Source organism: Alexandromys fortis, unplaced genomic scaffold (assembly GCF_014885135.2).
Source record: "Alexandromys fortis isolate MF-2015 unplaced genomic scaffold, M_Fortis_MF-2015_v1.1 scaffold_21, whole genome shotgun sequence".
Taxonomy (NCBI): Eukaryota; Metazoa; Chordata; class Mammalia; order Rodentia; family Cricetidae; genus Alexandromys; species Alexandromys fortis.
The window spans coordinates 7,313,324-7,331,965 of record NW_026067905.1 but is presented as its reverse complement, the minus strand read 5'-3'; the positions used below and the strand labels follow the sequence as shown (position 1 = coordinate 7,331,965).

The window sequence follows — 18,642 nt, the reverse complement described above, 5'->3', positions numbered from 1 at the left end:
GATGCGAGCCTTCTGGTACCATATTTGTTTGAGGGAAAAAGGAAGGGAAATGAGGTTCTCAGTCACACAAACAGTCACTTTAGTCACTTTATTCTTTTCCTTTTGTGTTGTTTACAGTGTCTCCCACAAAAGAAGAGCCCCCACGGAATCATTGAAACAGAAGAACCCAGTGGCAAGAATGAACTTCTGAACAGAAGGCAAAGCATCATGACAGCTTGCCTGTTCCCTGGCATTCAGTACTCACATCAGAAGAAAAGGGAGGATGCTAAATGAGACAGAGAAGTCCGGAACTCTGGCCCTGCTGAGGGGAAGGAAGTCTGAGGGAACACGCTGGGGTAAAGCCTAGGTTTTAAGTCTCATCTGTGGGGACACGCTTGAAGAATGGAGTAAGAAAAAACACATCAATGAGGAGTGTGTGTGTGTGTGTGTGTGTGTGTGTGTGTGTGTGTGTGTGTGTGTGTGATAGACTGGATCCAGCTGTGAACAGGGAGAAAGGAGGGAGACCATCATTGACCCGGCTGGAAGAATCCTTCCAGTGGGGAAGGTAGCGGAAGAATGGGCAGACACACTCATTCTACCCAATCCTTCTTAATGGCCAGGTTCCATTCCCAGGTGAGGTGGTCCTGCTTGTCGTCATCAGTGAAGAAGGACTTGTTGTGGTAAGTGCCTCGGGCCAACATGCCCTTGGGAGCCTCCTCCACGGGAGTGAGGAACTCATACTCCTCTGGTCGGGGCCCGTAGCTGCCAACCATGAATGTAGCCTTATCCACTAGGAGGAAAGAACGGTCCATTAGTGTGAGACTCGGGCAACAGAAAAGCAAGCTGAAAATGGGGGATCCGAGAGCACAGCTTACACGGGTGTAATTCCAAAGCAACAGTGCCCAAGCCTGGCCAAACAACAATTTCCCTGGGGCATTTTTTGTTTTGTTTTGTTTTGAACTAAGCCAGGTGTGTATGATTGCATTTCTGGAACCAGGGAGGTTGTGTCAGGAACTCAAGACCAAGTTTGGCTGTGTGCCCAGGATCTTGTCTTTATGACCAAATAATCCCCCCAGACAGATATATTTAAGCATTTTAAAACCCAAAATTCCTTTTAAAAAAAATGTGATTTACTTTGTCATTCCCCATAATGGAGATCAAGGTTTAGTAACCTGTGGGTACCAAAAACCAGTCTTTAAAAAGTATCAGAGTCGATTCTGATGATGAAGCCAGAGTATTAATAACTTAAATCAGTGTGGGTAGGGGGGTTACACCTCCACACAGGGCCATAGCAGACTGAACTACTAAAAATGGGCAGAAAGTCAGGCCTCAGTCTCCCTCGGAGCTCCCTAGCTCTGCAGCACGTGGTGCCTTCTGTCTTTCTCTATATAATGGACTTTAAGGACCCCTTGTCTGAAATCATTCGAAAGATATTTTAGTTGGAGGGGGTTACTGTACCATTTGGTGGTCAGAATAGGTAGAATTTAGGAATTCAAATGTGAGATGGGAGGGGTCACTTGAAGAACCAGCTTGAGGGGACTGCTGGGTCTGGGTTCAGAACACCTGGACTTGAGAAGTTTAACCGGCAGCGAGTAGCTGCGGGGCAGGGTACAGCTGGCCTTGTAATTGCTGCGCAGTTGGAGGCCCAGCTGCACACTTGCCACGGGCTGCTGGCCGCAGTGACTCAGCACAGCCTCTGGGCTCAAAGGAAATAGAAAATTGAGCTGGGTTTTCATGAGACCAGGTATTAGCAAGCCAGTCAGTGTTTCTCAGGTCCTTGATCTTCTCTGGAATTTAATAGACTGATTTTTCTGTCCTGAAGTCATATCAAATTAATAATTGCTCCTGGCTCCTTTGTTGATTTGGGGGACTAGGCTATGTTATCTTGTGTACACGCCTGGTACAGAAAGGAAGCCAGGTCAGGAAGGCGTGTGGATGTGTGTGTCTGGATTACGTTCCTGTCCAAGGGGTGTCCAGAATAATAGCAGAGGGAATATTATACTACTTTTTTTCCGCCCTAGAAAGAAATGTTTTCCCATTTCTTTAAGAGATCAAACACCGTTTCTCTGTCCCTCCTCTCAATGGAACCCCTGAGGCTCACCCAACATACTGTCTCTCTGCCTCTCTTCCCAAGGTGCCGCTAATACTCAGCCCAATACACCACTTCTCTGTCCCTCCTACCTATGGAACCCCTGAGGCTCACCCCAACACACAGTCCTTGGGAAGGTCTTTCTTGTCTTTCTGTCATGGTTTTACACTGTAGACTGTTTGTGCTTTTGAATATTTGGTGTGTGTGTGAGTGTGTGTGTGTGTGTGTGTGCACGTGCGTGCGTGCGTGCGTGCGTGTGTGTGTGTGTGTGTGTGTGTGTGTGTGTGTGTGTGTGTATGTATGTATGCCCACACACTCAGGGCAGAAATTGACCTCAGGTGTTCTTCCCAGGTAATATTTGCCTTGTTTTGTTTGAGACAGGGCTTTCTCACTGGTCTCGAACTCACCAACTAATCTCTGCTGGCTGTCTGGTAATGTCCAGGGACCCCTCCCCCCCAGTCTCTGCCTTCCCAGGATGGGATTACAAATGCATGCCACCATTCTGGCTTGCTTCCAGGGGTTCTCAGGCCTCAAACTTGGGTCTTCATGCAAACACTTTACTGACCAGGTTGTTTCTTCCACTTCTTCACCTTTGACAAGCACTTTATGACCTTTGCCTCAATTTATCTTAGTGACCCTCCCCATGTATGAATGAGTAACAAACTTGAATTCCTGATTCTGAATGCCAAGGGCCAGTGGTTTGCCTTACCTGAACCTGGCATCCTAAATGCTGGTCTCAATGTCTAGGCCTGACGTACCTGTGTAACTTTGCCTAGAGTGATCGTGCCATCTGCCTATATTTTTCATCCAGCTCTCATAAGCTTATAACCGAAGGTTGTTCAAAGCCTGGGGCAGAAATACTCGTGAGGAGTTTGGGCACTCTTACCTTTCATCCCAGTCCGGTACGTGTGCTGAACATACTTCAGGCCTGACACAATGTCCTTGTTCACCTGTGGGTCAGAAGCCCCAGACAATTCAGATTAAAGACCCTGACTTTTTTTTTTTCTAATTTTTCCTGCCCATCCCATTTAGTTAAATAGATTGAGTGCTCCTATATTAAGTCACTGTGTTTCTCTCAGAAAGTGGAGAGACCCAATCACAAGACTTCAAGTTGCCACTGCATGTTTAATATGTAATATCTCTTGATTTAATTGCTTTTGGGGAGGATGCTAATTAAAACATTGTCTCAGTATTCTTCACCACATCTCTCCCTTCTTAGTGGCTTGGGCAATAATTTCTAGCCCTCTCTCCTTAATGCTACTAGCAAAAACACTGTCCTGGTCTCAGGGAAGGTTATAAAAATACCAATGGAAAATTCGATGTAAGTCTGTGGACACCATATCCCCAGAAATGATCCACCTCGCCTATGAAAAACAAACAACAGGCAGAAATGCGGTCATGGAAAGTCAGGCCTGGGGGAGGCTGTGTAACCGAGATTGGAATCTAGAGGGTAGGCTGTGGTCACACCAGAACACCCACCCCATAAATAGGGGATGAAGCCCATGGGTACCCGGCAGGCACGTCCAGGTTCTCTCATCACGTACACTATCTACGACACTGCTGCTTTCCCTAGAGACTCAGTGAAAATCCCCCGGAGGGAATGGCAGCCTGGCATTTTGTTTTCCATGACTCACTGTACCTGGGCCTGAACTGGGCTGCCCGTGAGTTTTTCACAGCGGTCATGTCTATGCAAACAAGTTAAAGAGGACACTGAGTCATGAGCCGAAGGGCTTGGGGAACTTTCACCAGCAGAAAAATTAAAGGACCTCCAATAATTTTCCCTGTCAACAATTTTGTCTCTCTGTACATATGGAGGGCGCAATAGTTAAAACCAAACTTCTAGGGCTGTCGTTCATTCTCCTGATGGTGAGAGAGACACGCGTGAGTTTCGTCACCTCGGTGCTCCCCAGAGAAACCGCTTCACAGAAACATACTTAGGGAAGAAAATGGATGGATTTTTATATAATACCCTCTTCTGCCCATGCCCGCTCTCCGCTGCATCTCCCAACTCCTAAAGCAAGAAGTTTTGGTTACAGGACACTGAAGAGTGGAAGTCAGAGGTACTTCATGTCCTTAAGAGGCAGAGTATGGGGGTGAGGACCCAAAGAATCACCCTAGGTCAGGGTTCTAGGGCATTGTCAACTTCAGGATAAGAAACAACATGGAGAGAAACAGAATGCTGGAGCCTTGTAGGTAACTGGTATTATAAATGCGCTTCTCTTGAATGTTTGCCATGAAATGTCAGGAAAGATTAAATTGCTTTTGAATTGCTCTTTCCTGTGGTCTGGGCTCCTTCCGACTGCAGCTCCAAGCAGGGACAGGCTATAGGTGTATTCACCTTTGCTTGAGTAACAGAGAGAGAGATCTTGATCTTGAGGGAAACGGGGGCAAACCAGAAGTGGGCTGGACTCGAAGGTCCCTCTGTGTCTTGATACACAACCCTGACAGCTCTAGACTCACCTATACCCACGGACCTCCCCTCATCTTCTTAGTCAGTCAAAATCTACTGGTTGGATTCATTTGTAAACCCAGGTTTCCTAAACTATTGCACAACAGTGCAAATGATCAAGCACTGGACGGATGGGAAGCCGTTCTGGGTGCTTTAGATATGAGGCTTTCCCAGCATCCCAGGGGCTCTGGTAATAAACAGTATGGCAGGAAGCAATGCCATCCACAGGTCAAGCGACGGCTGTGTAGGAGTTAGCAAATATTTACAGCATGAGAAGACCTTAAGCATTTTAGCATGTGGTAGAGAGTGGCTGTCTGGCCACCTTGAATCATATCCTGCACCCAGGAGAAAGGTGGGCCCAGTGTGCAAACAGAGAGAGCAGATGGAGAGTCCCCTGGAGAACATGACTGAGTGGGAATGGGCGGCAGCCAAGGCAAGCAAAGCCTGAAATGCAAAACAGTATGTCTCTCGTTTATTTACTTCCAAAGTCAAGGTTATTTTTCTGGGAGCTGTAGTTACTCACTGGGATGTATGTCTATTCATGAGCTGGGAGCTTCCTTCCCGCTTAGTTTTGCTAGATGATCTGCTCACCTGCTCTACAAATGCCACTGAAATTCCTAGCCACGCTGTAAGGACCGTGGTTCCTGCATCTGAAGGATAATTGAGCAGTTGGAGCATCCTGTTTTCTTCTCCTTTTCAATGAACCATTTATTTGTAACATATATCCACAAAGACCTGCCACTAACAAAGCTGCGTGATGTAGTGGAAGGAAGAGGCACACACTTTGGGCTTGCCCCTGCTTGCTTAGGTTGTGTAAGGGGGAAATGGCACAATGCACAGTAGTGTGTGCCTCGTGGAAGTGTCGGGGCACTGAGAGAGGGTGGTGGAGGACAGAGAGGCTGAGGTGTCCTGGCAGGAAAGGTTCGGGAAGTGAGGGCGGATCCCGACAGGAAGAGCTCAGAGGGGAGGGCAGGTTATTTCAGACCCAAGCTGGGAAAAGGAGGACAGCAGCAACCATCACCAAAATCAGTAGTGACGACAAGAGAGTACCAACACAGTCGCGCAAGAGATGGACAGTTAGAGCAAGCGCATGTGGCAGATACTTACTTTGAAGTTAATTTTGACTCTGTACTCAATACCTTCCTTTAGCACAAATGTTTCCTTTTTGAGGGCTTCGAGGTCACCTATAGAAGAGGATTTAGAAAGTTAATATCCTCAGAAGCTGCTACATAAAGAATGAAAGCCAAGGTTCAGAGCCTTCTGCTGGGACCTTCTGGGTTGCATGATTCAAAAGGTTCTTAATTCAGATAGCAAGTGAGATTAGTGTACATACACACACACACACATACACACACACACACACACACACCCCTATACTGCCTGGAATCTTATAGTCCAGTTATTAAAAAAACATGGTAAAGAGTTTTCCTAAACATTTGAGGCCAATGCCAAAAATATACAAACTTTATAATTAGTTGTGAACATAAACCTTTTCCCCCATAACTTCCAGTTAGTCCTGATGAAGACAAATACTTTTTATTATTTGTCAGTAACAAAAAAGTGTCAATCAACCATAAAGGAAAGTGAGTTAATATTCTTTCTATTGAAAACTTCATGTATATCCATAGCCAGATGAAGATGTGAATGTTTTTCTCCAAGAAATATGAGGAAAAAATATATAAGAGCATCAGCTATTGCTTTCATAAAATTCATATGTCTTCATTAGACTTTCCCTCCATCAATTCATATAATTGATATTATTATTATTGCCAGTTGGTCATATATGGTATATTCCAGCTTTAAAAACTACTTTTAATTTTTATAATTATTTAACTAGGTTCTCACTTTAAGCTTATTGGACTCGCATTTCCAATGTCACATCATCTTATTTTCCTTAGGGAAGATCATTTAAATTGTAACAGCTGTAGGGTTCATGATCCTGATAGCTGACTTTAAACCTTGGGCCCTGCTTAGGGATGCTGTGATGCTTTGTTCTTTCCTCCATACATTTTTTATAGTTCAATTGTATGGGCACGTACATGTGTGTGTGCATGTATGTACATTTATGTATGTATGTGTGTGTGTACAAGTCTCTGTGTGTATGTGTGCATATGTATGTGTGTGTGTCTATGCGTGTGCATATGTGTGTCTGTACATGTGTGTGTTTCACACAGCTTTGGATAAGAATTTCACTTCACAAACACGATTACATGGCTTCAGCTCAGCAGCTTTCTTCCCTAGGACAGAAAACCAGATTCGGGGTTTCAAAGACAGAGTTTCCAGGCAGTGTTCTCATCCTCTGGGCACAACCTCAGCACTGTCTGTCCTACACTTCCCAACTGACTGCTGTACCTGGCCACACAATACAGGGCTGAGTCTGGGTGAGAGACTGCCTGTTTTTGTCCTGGAGAGATGCAGCAATGTGGGGGCGTGAGAGAGAGAGAGAGAGAGAGAGAGAGAGAGAGAGAGAGAGAGAGAGAGAGAGAGAGAGTGTATGTGCGCTTGTGGTGTCTGCTCTACTGATTTCAGTTGAACAGGAAGCCCGTCTTCTCAGGCCCTGATTTCCTCCCTCTGACAGAAGAATCCATATAAGGTAAAGCACACATGGCCTGTGAGAGGGAAGTTCCTGCCGTTGAACTGACAGCCCCAGAGTTGTGCTTTCCTTTGCTTCGGTGAAGCTTTGAACCTGGCAGCAGCCTTCCCCCTGCAGATCTACCTTTGATGCCCCTGATTTGGCTTCTGACCCTCTTTTCACCCCCCTAGCAGGTGCCTGTTCTTCCATGAAGCCCACCTTCCCTGTTTATGCCCATCTCCTTGAGACCTGCCTATGGAAAGAACACAAAGGGGAAATGAACACTTTCGTTAGTTTTTTGTAGGAGAACTTGCTTATGGCATGGAACTTTAAGCTTTGGGTGTGTTGAACAGGGGAGTATCTATTGTTACTCAGGTGGTCTTGGGGTGTTCCTCCCCTCAGACCATAACTGGGAGAGGATTAGAGTCTTTGCTGGTCATCAGACCATCTGAAAACTGCAAGCCCTGGCAGGCACAGTGTGTGTCCACATTTCCATCTGCAGTCTTTCCTGCGGGAACAGCTGCTGCTTCTTTTACATGGAAGCACAGAGAGGTGGTAAATGTCACACAAGTAGACAAATTAAAGGGGAATAACTGGAGGCTGGGGAAAAGGCTCAGTCAGGGACATGCTTGCCATGCAAGCATGAGGACCCGAGTCTGACCTCCTGAACCCATTCTAAAAAAGTTTCAGAACTAAATAATCTCCCAAATAAATAAAGCTGGGCATGGTAGCCCCAGAGAGATGGAGACAGGCAGATCCTCTCCCTGAGGCTCTCCGGTCAGACATCCAAGCCCAAGTGAGAGACCACGAGCAATGACACCCGAGGTTAACTTCCGGCCTCCACATGCATGTACAAACATGCACTCTGCACTCTTCACATGTACATGAATTTGTAATCCTAACAGTATGCAAATACACACACGTATATACATGCAAAAAGGTGTATAACTCTCAACTGTTCCATTGTATTGAGTCTGGAGCTGGATTTTTCATTAAACACGGCCATCAGCGGACACTCAGAATGCAATGGTTTGCAGACTGATCTCAGCATGTATGTTTCCAAGGGCCACCTTGATGATTTTCTCCAGAGAGGATTGGGGACAAGTTTTCCCTGTGACATAGTAGACCCCTCTGAACAGTAGAGATATGTTCACTTACCAGTAAGGTCCATGGTGATTGGTCCTGGCGCACTGTCACAAACAAGGCTAAGCCGGGTGACAGTCACGTTGGGGACTGTTGGGTCTGTAGGGTTAAAGAGAAAACATAAGTATATGGAAAGGGCATGTGTGGGTGTGTATGGTGTGTGTGTTTCAAGTTGTGGATGAGGGAAGAGATTATAAAGAGAAAATGGCTTCTCTATGTGGAGTAGCAATAGAAATATTCGCTATGCTTAGCTTTGATCCCTATAGAAATGGCAGAATTGTGATCTTTCTGATTCAGAAATTTGCATACTTTTATATCAAGTTGACACGAGCTAGAGTCGTTTTGGAAGAGTGAGTGACCCTCTCTTGAGAAAGTGCCCCCACCAGACTGGCATACAGACAGGTCAGTGGTGTATTGTCTTCACTGACAATTGCTTTAGGAGGGCCTAGCTCTTTATGGATGGTACTGTTGCTCCTGGGTGCTCTAAGAAAGCAGGCAGAGACCAAAGGTGGTGGAGGCACACACCTTTAATCCCAGCACTTGGGAGGCAGAGGCAGGTGGATCTCTGTGAGTTTGAGGTCAGCCTAGTCTACAGAGTGAGTTCCAGGACAGCTTAAAAAAAATAAAACAAAAAGAAAAGGAAAAGAAAGGGAAAAGGAAGCAAACGGAACAAGCCAGGAGGAGCACGCTAGTAAGCAATCTTTGTCCATGACTTTTGCATCAGTTCTTGCCTTCAGGTGCTCGCCTTGAGTTCCCGGCCCGACTTCCTTTAGTGATAGATTGTGACTGTGGAAGCATGAGCCAAATAAATCAACCCCTTTATCCCAAGATGCTAACTAAGACACAGACTCATCTTAATTATAAGTCTCAAATATCGAGACTGTCTATTCAGGCCTTGTCACCATATTTTGTTCTGACAGTGCGTGTATGTGTGTGTGTATGTGTGTGTGTTGTGTGTGTAACAGACACACACAACACACACAAACACACAGACAGAGAAAGAGAACTAATTATGAAACACCCCCCAAAGAGATAAGAATACAATCATAGGGGCTGATGGAGACCAGAATACAGTAATATAGTTGTGGTCTGAAATTCTAAGTGCTTTTTGTGGGTGAGTAATCTTTGTGTGCCTCACCTGTGACTTTCACACAGTCTCCAGAGAAGACTTAATTATACAGCCTACAACCTTAGACAGCACGAATAAAGAGCACCTCGCCCTCCTCACTGTGTAGCCCAACTGTGGGTGACAGCTGAGCATGTCTCACTGGAGGCCCTGCCCTGCCCCTCCGCATGCGCACAAACCTGCTACCACAGGGACGTCTCCCAACAGTGTCTTCTTGTACTTGGTTAGGCTCTCGTCATCTTTGTCCATCTCCTGCAGCTCCTTCAGGGACTTCTGAGGGGGTGGCTTGTAATTGAGCTTGCTGTCCAGGTCATCGTCTCCTTCCTCCAGCTGGGGCTGTGCGTCCTTCTCGGTCATCTTGATTTCTCTTTATTTCAGAGATAGGATGATGGTCCGTTAGCCAGTCGGGTTGCCATTGGTGCCACCCTTGCCTTATTGGAGATCTACACACATTAGGGAATCTTCAAATTGTCCCTCAGCACACTTCATGAAACATATAATCTTTCCAGCTGTTTCTCTAACTTAATTTTTCTTTGTAGAAACAAAACCATATAAATAAATAACTCACTTGTGAACAATACACTCTGGTGAAGAAGCATAATGAACAGCCCCAATGACCAATCATTCTAGCTCTCTTTGCTCCTTTGCTGTTCCCAGTATACAGTCTGAGCTACGGAGCCTTACAGACACAAGCAGGGCATCTGTGCTCAGATGGTTGGTTTCTTCTCATGAGCTTATTCTTTCATTGAATAGCAGTCAGATCTCGAAGGTGACACTCAGGAAACACAGACCTCTGACACCTGCCTGGGATATATGAATGGGCCCCATCCCACAGTGCTAATTATGGTTTGAGGGCAGACACTGGGTCCTCGGTTTTTCTTGAGTTCACACCCCCACCCCATAATACATATGTAGCTCTGCATTTTATAATTTTCATTGATTGATTTATTTTACTGTGTATCCTGTATTCTTTGGACATGCCACCAAGCAGCAATGGACTCAAATTCCTCTTGGCAAAATCTTATGTGCAAATATGTTCTAAGGGGCCTTCTCCAATCTCCCCAGTTCTTTGAGTCCTTACTATATTTTTTATATTTCTAGTAATCCTTTGTTGTCTATACACTGCAGGTTAGCTGTGAGTGTGATCTAATAGAAAAACTGTAAACTTATTTAAAAGATAATGAGATTTGTTTTTTAAAAAAATTCAACTTGATGGTATGACTCAATCATGGAGTTTACATGTGATGACATTGTATAAAAGTGTCAACAGGTTGGACGCATCTACAAGGTCTCCTGTGCATGGACCACGAATCTTTCCTTCTCTGATCATCGTCTACATTAAGTTGAGTTGTGTAAAGAAAAACGAGGAGGAGACCTAGTAAAATTATCCTCATGTGAGTGATGATGAGCGTCTGTAGAGACGGATTTTCACAGCTCCAAAGTAAAGAGGTAAAATAGTCCAGTTCTCACTGAATCATTGGGAAACTGAGAACTGATGGTTAAGAGACTCGTTCCTGGTCACGTAGCAGTGAACTCGACAGTGTGTGGCTCACATAGTGGTGAACTCGACAGTGTGTGCCTGGAGGTAAAGGGAGGTGCTGCCTGGGAGATGTCTGGGCAAGAATGTCAAATTTCTCATCTCCTCTTGCCCATAGGCACAGCCTTCATTTCTCATAGTCTCAAACCTAGAAGACATTATGTATCACATCTCATTCAGAGTGAAAACACGGTAGACGTCTGGGAATTCTCTGGGAATGAGGAAATTTATGGCTCAGTTTGATAGCAGTTAATATGTTACTCATATGACAAGAAGAAAAATAATTTGGAAATAGAGAAGAACTAAAGCAAATTTGATGGAACAAAAGAAAGAAATGGCCGGGGAGTATGGAGAGGGGATGAAGGAAAGGTTGAAACAGAGGAAGGGAGAGAAAGACACGAGGGACCTCTTCATTCATCTTCCAGCAAAACATCAGGGCAAACACCAAAGCCCTGAGTAGCTCTGAAAGCCACATTGCAATGCCCAGGTCCGTTTCCTGCACAGAAAGGAAGCAAGTAGGATGGCTTTTCTGATAACCCTGTCTCACTTGAACCACAGCATCACATCCCTCAAAGCCAAGACTCCAGATCAGCAGGGAAAGCATAATGACTAACCCAGCTCATATCCCAGACAGCATTCAGAGAAAAAATAGAATGAACTGGTAGGAAAAATAAAGAAGGATGCCGTGGGTGGATCTTGTAATCTGGGGGCAATTTAAGGACAAGCTTCAAGAAGCGGATGAAGAGCAAGCTGGGTAAGACGAACCGGAAGAGGCAGAGTCTCATCTGGTGGCCATAGCAGCTTAGCATGGTGGAGAGCCCACAACCTGCCAGATAGAGCAGCAGGCTATTCACAAGGACAAGCGTGGCCCAGCGCACAGGAGAGGACCTTCGGGAATACATCATTCCATCCTAACAGCTCCCCACTGAAAGCCTGGCCGTTAGATAGTGACATCGCGCCCATTCATCAGTTCAGGATGACCTTGTAAAGCTGCGATTCTTCAGCTTTACATTCCAGTTCTTGAAAAGAGTAAGAGAAGCCGGGCGGTGGTGGCGCGCACCTTTAATCCCAGCACTCGGGAGGCAGAGGCAGGCGGATCTCTGTGAGTTTGAGGCCAGCCTGGTCTAGAAGAGCTAGTGCCAGGACAGGAACCAAAAAGCTACGGAGAAAACCTGTCTCTAAAATAAAAAAAAAAAAAAAAGAAAAAGTAAGAGAAAGAGGGAAAGAGAGGGAGAAGAAGAGAAGGGAGAAAGTGAGGGGTTGGAGGGGGAGAAAGAGGGGTGAGGGATGGTCTGCCATAAGACTTATAAACTTCTAACTATGTGACCTTTGCCAAATCAATTCTTCCATCATTCCATCATCTTCCATCTTATTATTAAATCTGACAAAATTTAAATTTTCGTAATTCATTGCGAACATAAACATTTCATAAAACCAAGGCAACTTTCTGAAGAAGTTGAAGAGGGGAGGACAAAGTGCGGTGTCTGGATTTGGTGCAATAAATGTGGGCATTTCAGAGCCAATTACAATAATTTGACATAATCATAGCACAAGAAAAAGATACGAGACCCACTGATCCGAAGTTCCTCACTGTGCAAAGATGATTATTATGAGAATACACACAAAATAACTGCAAAGGCAACACTCAGCCAAAGCCTTTTCAGCAAAAAAAGAGGTTGAGACTTGTCGGTGGGCAGCCACGGCTTACAAAGGCCTTCACTTCGGAGCATACTGGCATGTACAATACTGGTCAGAGGCAGGGAAGGAAGGGAAGCTGGTAGCTTCCGTCACACTCAAGAGACCTAGCTGGTTGATTGGTGGCCCTTCTCTTTTGGGAGATGACGGGACTCTTAAAACATGTGAAAAGCAGGGATTGAGAGATTGATTCAGTTGCTATGAGCACTGGCTGCCCTTCCAGAGGACCTGGTGTGGATTCCCAGCACCTAGGCTGTAACTGTAACTCTAGTTCTGGAAGGTCTGTCACCCTCTTCTTGCTTCTGGGGTCTACATACAAACATGTGTGCAAAGCAGTCATAAACATAAAATAAAAATAAACAACTCTTGAAAAATATGACAAACATGGTCTTTAGTCCAAAAAAGAAAAGAATAAAGAAAGATATGATTTTTATTTTTTTTAGGTCATAGACCCATGGATTCTGAAGTCCTTCATAATCTTTTTTTGTTTTGTTTTGTTTTTTTTGTTTGTTTGTTTGGTTTTTCAAGATAGGCTTCACTGTTTCAGCTCTGGCTGTCCCCTGGAACTTGCTTTGTAGACCAAGCTGTCCTCGAACTCACAGAAATCTGCCTGCCTCTTCCTTCTGAGTGTTGGGATTAAAGGGGTGCACCACCACTGTGTGGCTTGGCCTGGCCTTCATAATCTTTATCACAGTCTAAGAACTCCAGGTTGGAAATGTGACCTTGGCCCTATAACTTCTGGTGAATGCAGTACAGTTAATTGTTACAGAGGAAGTTCTTTCCCCCTGAGGCCCTGCCGGATCCTTGAGGTCGGACCTCAAAGTAAAGTCTTGACCCCAAATGTTGGCTATACAGAAGCAGAGGACATCAGGTACTATCCATGGCTCATGAGTGTGGGCCTCTGGTGAGATCTGTGTGCGATCTGGGGCTGTTTATCTCCACACTAAGCAACCCCACCACATATGGAGGTTGGTCCCGCCTCCCTCGAAGTGAACTCTGTGGACACATAGTTCAGCCTTGAGGACCCTACGTTCCTTGTCTTGAGAGATGGGGACCAGGGCACATGGTCTCTAGGTGGCCCACTAGTCCCAGCCTCTCTCTGCAGGTATCTCCCTTCACTGTGAAGCTGAGCTCCTCTTTACTAACTTTACCTCATCTGTGAACATGAGAGAACAATACCGCCACTGAACTCTTTAAATTTCATATGACTTTCCACAAGGTGCTACATTCTGAACTTTATATAACTTGCTTTGCTCCCCCTCAGATGTAAATCATTTTTCTTTACCTGAAGCTCTTTGTGTCACAAAGACTATCCTAGAAACAGCCACAAGCAGTTACTGGACTGTTCTGAGTCCAAACTTAGCAATTCCACGCTCGGTGCAGCCCATGGACTATCGAAAGGAACCACTAGGCACGGCGAGGGAGCTTCATGTTACAGAAACAGAAAAAAACAGAAGAAAATAGTAAACACAGCTTAACCTCAGGCCGATACACACATGTCTTGCTGTTAATATGGTTGTTGGCCATAAAAGAAATTAGATTCTACATTTGTAGGAAATAAATCTTGCCCCTGGTTAACTTAGCCACGTGACCTTCATGTTTGATAAATTGTGGGCTCGAGGAAGGTGGGCCCACTCGAAGCCTGACTCAGCAACAAACTTCTTACAGGCCCTAAGCAAGCTTCTAACATCTGCCAGTGGTGAAGGAAAACTGGTCCTCCCCCATAGCATTGAACGGGGGAAGAACAGGCCAGAAGATTATTAATGCATACTAATAAACATTAATCCCTTTCCTCGTCTCCTCCCTTACTGGCCTTGCTAACACTGTGTGTTTTGCGGTATGTAACTGCCTAAGTGCCGAAAGCTTCCCCTGCGTACAAACTGATCATGCCCAGCCCTTTCTTCTCAACTTGTAGTCTGTTTTTCTGAGGAGTAAGGAAGAGAGCCAAGGTTCAGGCACTTCTGAGGGTTGTTTATAAGTGGAGTTTAATGTAAAACTACAAAGATTTTACAGTATTTACTGTATTTCCTTAGAAATACCTCGCAGTAACAATTTCATCTTAGACTGACCGAAGCCCCCGTTCACTCTGAACGATGGGTCAGTGGATGTAGAACAGTGAACAGAGAAATTCCCTCTGGCTCTGGAGCAAAATGCAGGGGCGATTCAACTAGGTTGAAAGGCTGGGTCTCCTGGGGTGTTAACCTGCACGTCTGAGTCACTACAAGGAAGAGGTAGCTACTAGAGAAAGGGAGAGAGGTGTGGGGGGTGGGGAGGGATGGGAGCAGGGGATTTCCTTGCAGTAGGGCCCAGAGCAGAGAGCTGGGTTCTCTCTGAAAACTGCACGTCTCACAGCTAATCAAGGCTCCTCAGGCTTTGATGCTGCTGCCTGGTCTCAGGAGACCCCAGCTTATCTCTCAGGACAGCCACAAGGCCTCTTGGTTGCTTCTGGAATCACCCCCAGTCCTTCAGTATTCCTAGCTGCATGGAAGATTTGGCCCTTCCTTGGCATTGAAAAACCATTCTCTACCAAGTCAGCTGCTTGGACATTCTAAACTCAAAACTAGATGCGAAGATCCAAGCTAGCGACTGAGAGGAACCCTTCTTGTACACTGCACTAAAGGTTCTTATGTCCAGAATGGGACATAGTTCTTAAATCAAATTCTGTATTTCTCTATTTTAAAAAAATCCACCCCCCCACCAGGCTTCCCTTTTTTCCAGACTGGATCGCACTCTGTAGCCCGGGCAGTCCTGGAAGTCACAGAGAAACCCCTGCCTCTGCCTCCCAAATGCTATGATTAAAGGTGTGCGCCACAGCTCCTCCAGAAAGTTTCACCTTTCCCTTCCTGAGGTTATTTCCTGCCTCTGCATTCCTAGCGTGCTTCTCCAGAAGGAGATAAGACTAAGATTTACGGTGCTTCTCCAACTGCCCACACTGCGACACTCTTCTTTCCCAAATAATACTTTAAAACAGTCTTCAAAGGCAGCTGTGCCATGGAAGCCATGACTAGGCAAAAAACAAACAAATAAACAAACAAACAAACAAAAACACTAGCCTTGAGTAACACAACATATCCCAAAGATTTTGAATGAATGAAACATCAGAAGTCAAAGACAGTCGAACTTAGGTTATCGGACCCCTGAAGCTTCAAAGACCTGGTGGAGTTTTAGCCGGCCTTGGTTGAGGAAATCAAAGCATTATCAACAGAGAACAAATTGGTAAGAGCTTGCTGTATGGGTGAAAGTACTGATGGTTGGTTCAGGAACAAGTGAGACCTGGGACCTGCCCCTGTAGGCTCTGCGTGAGACTCGTCCACCATCCCTCAGCACAGTTCATAAAGGAGCGTGCTGCCCCACAAATGAAGGCGCGCTATACATGGGCGTAGAGAAACCCTCTTCCATGGACGTTTCCCAAGGCTACCGTTTCCTTCACCCTACCCGCTACATGACTTCAGTCGAACTACCGAACACTTCCGTGACTTAGTAATCGTCTCCATTTGCTCAGTATGAAAATGTTGAGTTTCCCAATACCAAGCTTGGCACACAGAGGGCTCTGAGCCAATGCTGGCTGTCTTCTCTCTGCATGATTTTCTCCCCACAGGACTCCTCCTTCCTGCTAGCTGAAGTTAGTCACATTATATTCCCACAAATTCCCCTCAGAATAACTCTGTTGTTCTGAGCTTCCAGTGCAAGCAACGCTGCGAGACTACTCAGAGTCTCTCTCCCTAGGGACAGACCCATGGTCCCCAAAATGGTGAGGGACAAAATTCCAAGGGTTGGGAGATGCCCATGAGGCTGAGGCCGCATAGCCATAATTGTTCCTCACCGGCTGAGCCTGGGCCATGGAGATGGAGAGGGGACCATCGGTCTCTCAGAGACTCGGGCCTCCCAAAAGAATAAGCTGATTTTGTCACTACACTGTGCTGTATTTGAAAGTGGCAAGGAAATACTCTTAGAAATGACAAGATGAATGGCCCCTGCTGGTGAGCAGTCCCCCAGCCAACAGGTCACCATCGATCTCTTCTTGAGTTCTCATGTGAGGATTCCATGTGCCAACCCTGACTTCGGGAGGCTCTTGTCTTTGTGAATGGACGCTTTGGGAGCCTTCCTGTAGTCTACCTCTCTCACTGGCAGCGAGGAACTGCTCAGGGTTTCTCTCAGCCACATCACAGCTTACCCCAGATGGGGGGGGGGGGACATTAGGACAGGCTGCCTGGGAGGTGACAAGGAGAGGAAGGTCCATCAAGTCATCCAGAAAGCACTTCTAATGAGGCCAAAGTTCAGACTATGGCAGCCCAAAGGCCCACTGACCCTGTTCATGGTTGAGCCCTCTTAGCTTCTCCTAGCCTCTCTCTCTCCAGCACCCTTCTCTGTATCTTTGGGTTCCCTTTAGCTCTCCCTGGTGTGAAAGGCTGTTTTGTTTTGGGCAGTAACCGTGACTATGTTTCTGCCCATCCCATTGCAGGAATTTAATTCCCTGCTCTTGCTAATGCCTCAGTACTTGACAGCTTGGAACCATTTTTTTTTTCTCTTCTCAAAAATTCTCTTTAAAGTGTGCTCAAAAACAGGAAACCGCATAACCCCACCCCAGCACAACCCATTATCCACCAGCACAGTACATATCAACGCGGAGGTACGGCTTTTCTTTTCCTGAGCTTGCTCAAATTCCAGCTCCTGCCAAGCTAGGAAACAGCTCAGTGCACGGCCCCCGCCCCATCCCAGGTATTCCCAGAACCCTTCTCTAGAATATTCTCACAGCAGGGTACTTGCCTACCTCCTCTAGTTAGTCTACCAGTCCCAGCCCCGGCTTCCCCTTTTCTGCTCCAGTGGTCGGTCTCCTTAGCACTTTCTTATCGTGAAGTTTGTTTTAAAGAACCAGCCTTCTTAAGAACAGCCGGAGTGCATCTGCTGCAGGGCAGAAGCGTGGTTCCGAGATTTCCTGCGTGGGCTCTGCGCCCTCCTGCAGCCTCCCCCACCTCAGGCATTCAACTTACATTCAGGGCTTCGCGTTTTCTGTCGGGTACCTCTGCCTGTCAACTCTGACTTCTGAGTACTGGCAGTTAGAACAGGAAGGAAGTTAGTGAGAGAGAGAGAGAAAAAAAAATGTTTTAAACCTACTTGAAGAGGAAACCCTGGGCTGTCTCAAATCCTGTTCCTTTGCACTGCCTATCTTCCGATCAGCCAGCTCCGAGCAGCATTCTTGACAATTAACGACACATGTGGAGCGAGCCAGCCCATGTGACACGGGCTGCATGAGTGTGCATGCGGGGGGATGGTCCCCATAGCCGTGCGTGCGTGCTATGAATAACTGTGTGTGTGTGGCTAAGAGCCATAATCTTAGGGAGATACGTGCAGCCCCCCAAACAATAGTGATAAATTTGTAGAGGCTTTGGTGTGTATGCCTAACTTCTGCTTCTACAGCCCCCCCCCCCCCCGCAGGCTTTTTTACTTTTTTTTTTTCCTGGTAAGACAATTTGTTGGAAGTGCAGAGTAGGAATTCTGAATGTTAAGTGTATATACTTGGTGCTAAATATTTCTTTTCAGACATTTTTGGAGCTTTGTTTCCTGGTTCTAGTTTTAAGCTATTGCTGTGTTTTGAGCCATAAACCTTCAAATGAAGTAAACAAAAGCAAAAACAAAACAACAAAAGTCCCTCTGCCCTTGGCTATATCCAGGAATGCAGATTTGCAAAAGAAAATTCAACTTCATTAATTCATCATCTAAGGCAGAAATCTGTGATAATCACATATATGCTAAAATTGACTTTGCTGCTATTTGAGGAAATGGTTTGTGAAGTCATGTAAATGAGAACAAGCTGCCAAGGCCATATGCAAACCTTTTGAGGAAACAGTGGCTGTGATCTCTATCTCACTGACTCTCCACGCTCCTGTGACCGCAGTCAAAACTGCAGGCTCATTTATACTAAGATTTCAGCAGTCAGTATTTGTATCTATACACTTAGTGCTTGCTACCTCAACACAGCCAATTGAAAAAACAGCATTAATTCTGTCTTCACCCAAGTTTATTGGATGCTGTGTGTTCCTAGGTTTATTTT

At 45.8% G+C, this 18,642-nt stretch overlaps 1 protein-coding gene across 3 annotated transcripts; it reads right to left on the bottom strand.

Annotated features, from left to right (window-relative positions):
- Positions 1-73: 73 nt before the first annotated feature.
- On the bottom strand, positions 74-17,861 carry Arhgdib (Rho GDP dissociation inhibitor beta). 3 transcript variants are annotated; one of them, XM_050135220.1, is made up of 6 exons: positions 17,706-17,861; positions 9,538-9,725; positions 8,248-8,331; positions 5,625-5,701; positions 2,955-3,018; positions 74-769 (listed from the first exon to the last, which is right to left on the bottom strand). In XM_050135220.1, the coding sequence occupies exons 2-6, from the start codon at positions 9,713-9,715 to the stop codon at positions 570-572; spliced, it is 603 nt and encodes a 200-aa protein (XP_049991177.1). In that variant the 5' UTR covers positions 9,716-9,725; positions 17,706-17,861; the 3' UTR covers positions 74-569. The 3 variants fall into 3 exon arrangements, with proteins under 3 accessions (XP_049991177.1, XP_049991176.1, XP_049991179.1); XM_050135219.1 differs by having other exon boundaries at positions 17,582-17,747; XM_050135222.1 differs by lacking the exon at positions 17,706-17,861 and adding an exon at positions 17,362-17,510.
- Between the last annotated feature and the right edge of the window lie 781 nt (positions 17,862-18,642).

Coding starts and splice junctions, on each gene's coding strand:
- Arhgdib (XM_050135220.1), bottom strand. CDS start 9,715: ATGACCGAGAAGGACGCACAGCCCCAGCTGGAGGAAGGAGACGATGAC. Junction 3,019..5,624: donor GAGTCAAAATTAACTTCAAA/GTAAGTATCTGC, acceptor TCTGACCCACAG/GTGAACAAGGACATTGTGTC. Junction 770..2,954: donor GTACCGGACTGGGATGAAAG/GTAAGAGTGCCC, acceptor CTTTCCTCCTAG/TGGATAAGGCTACATTCATG.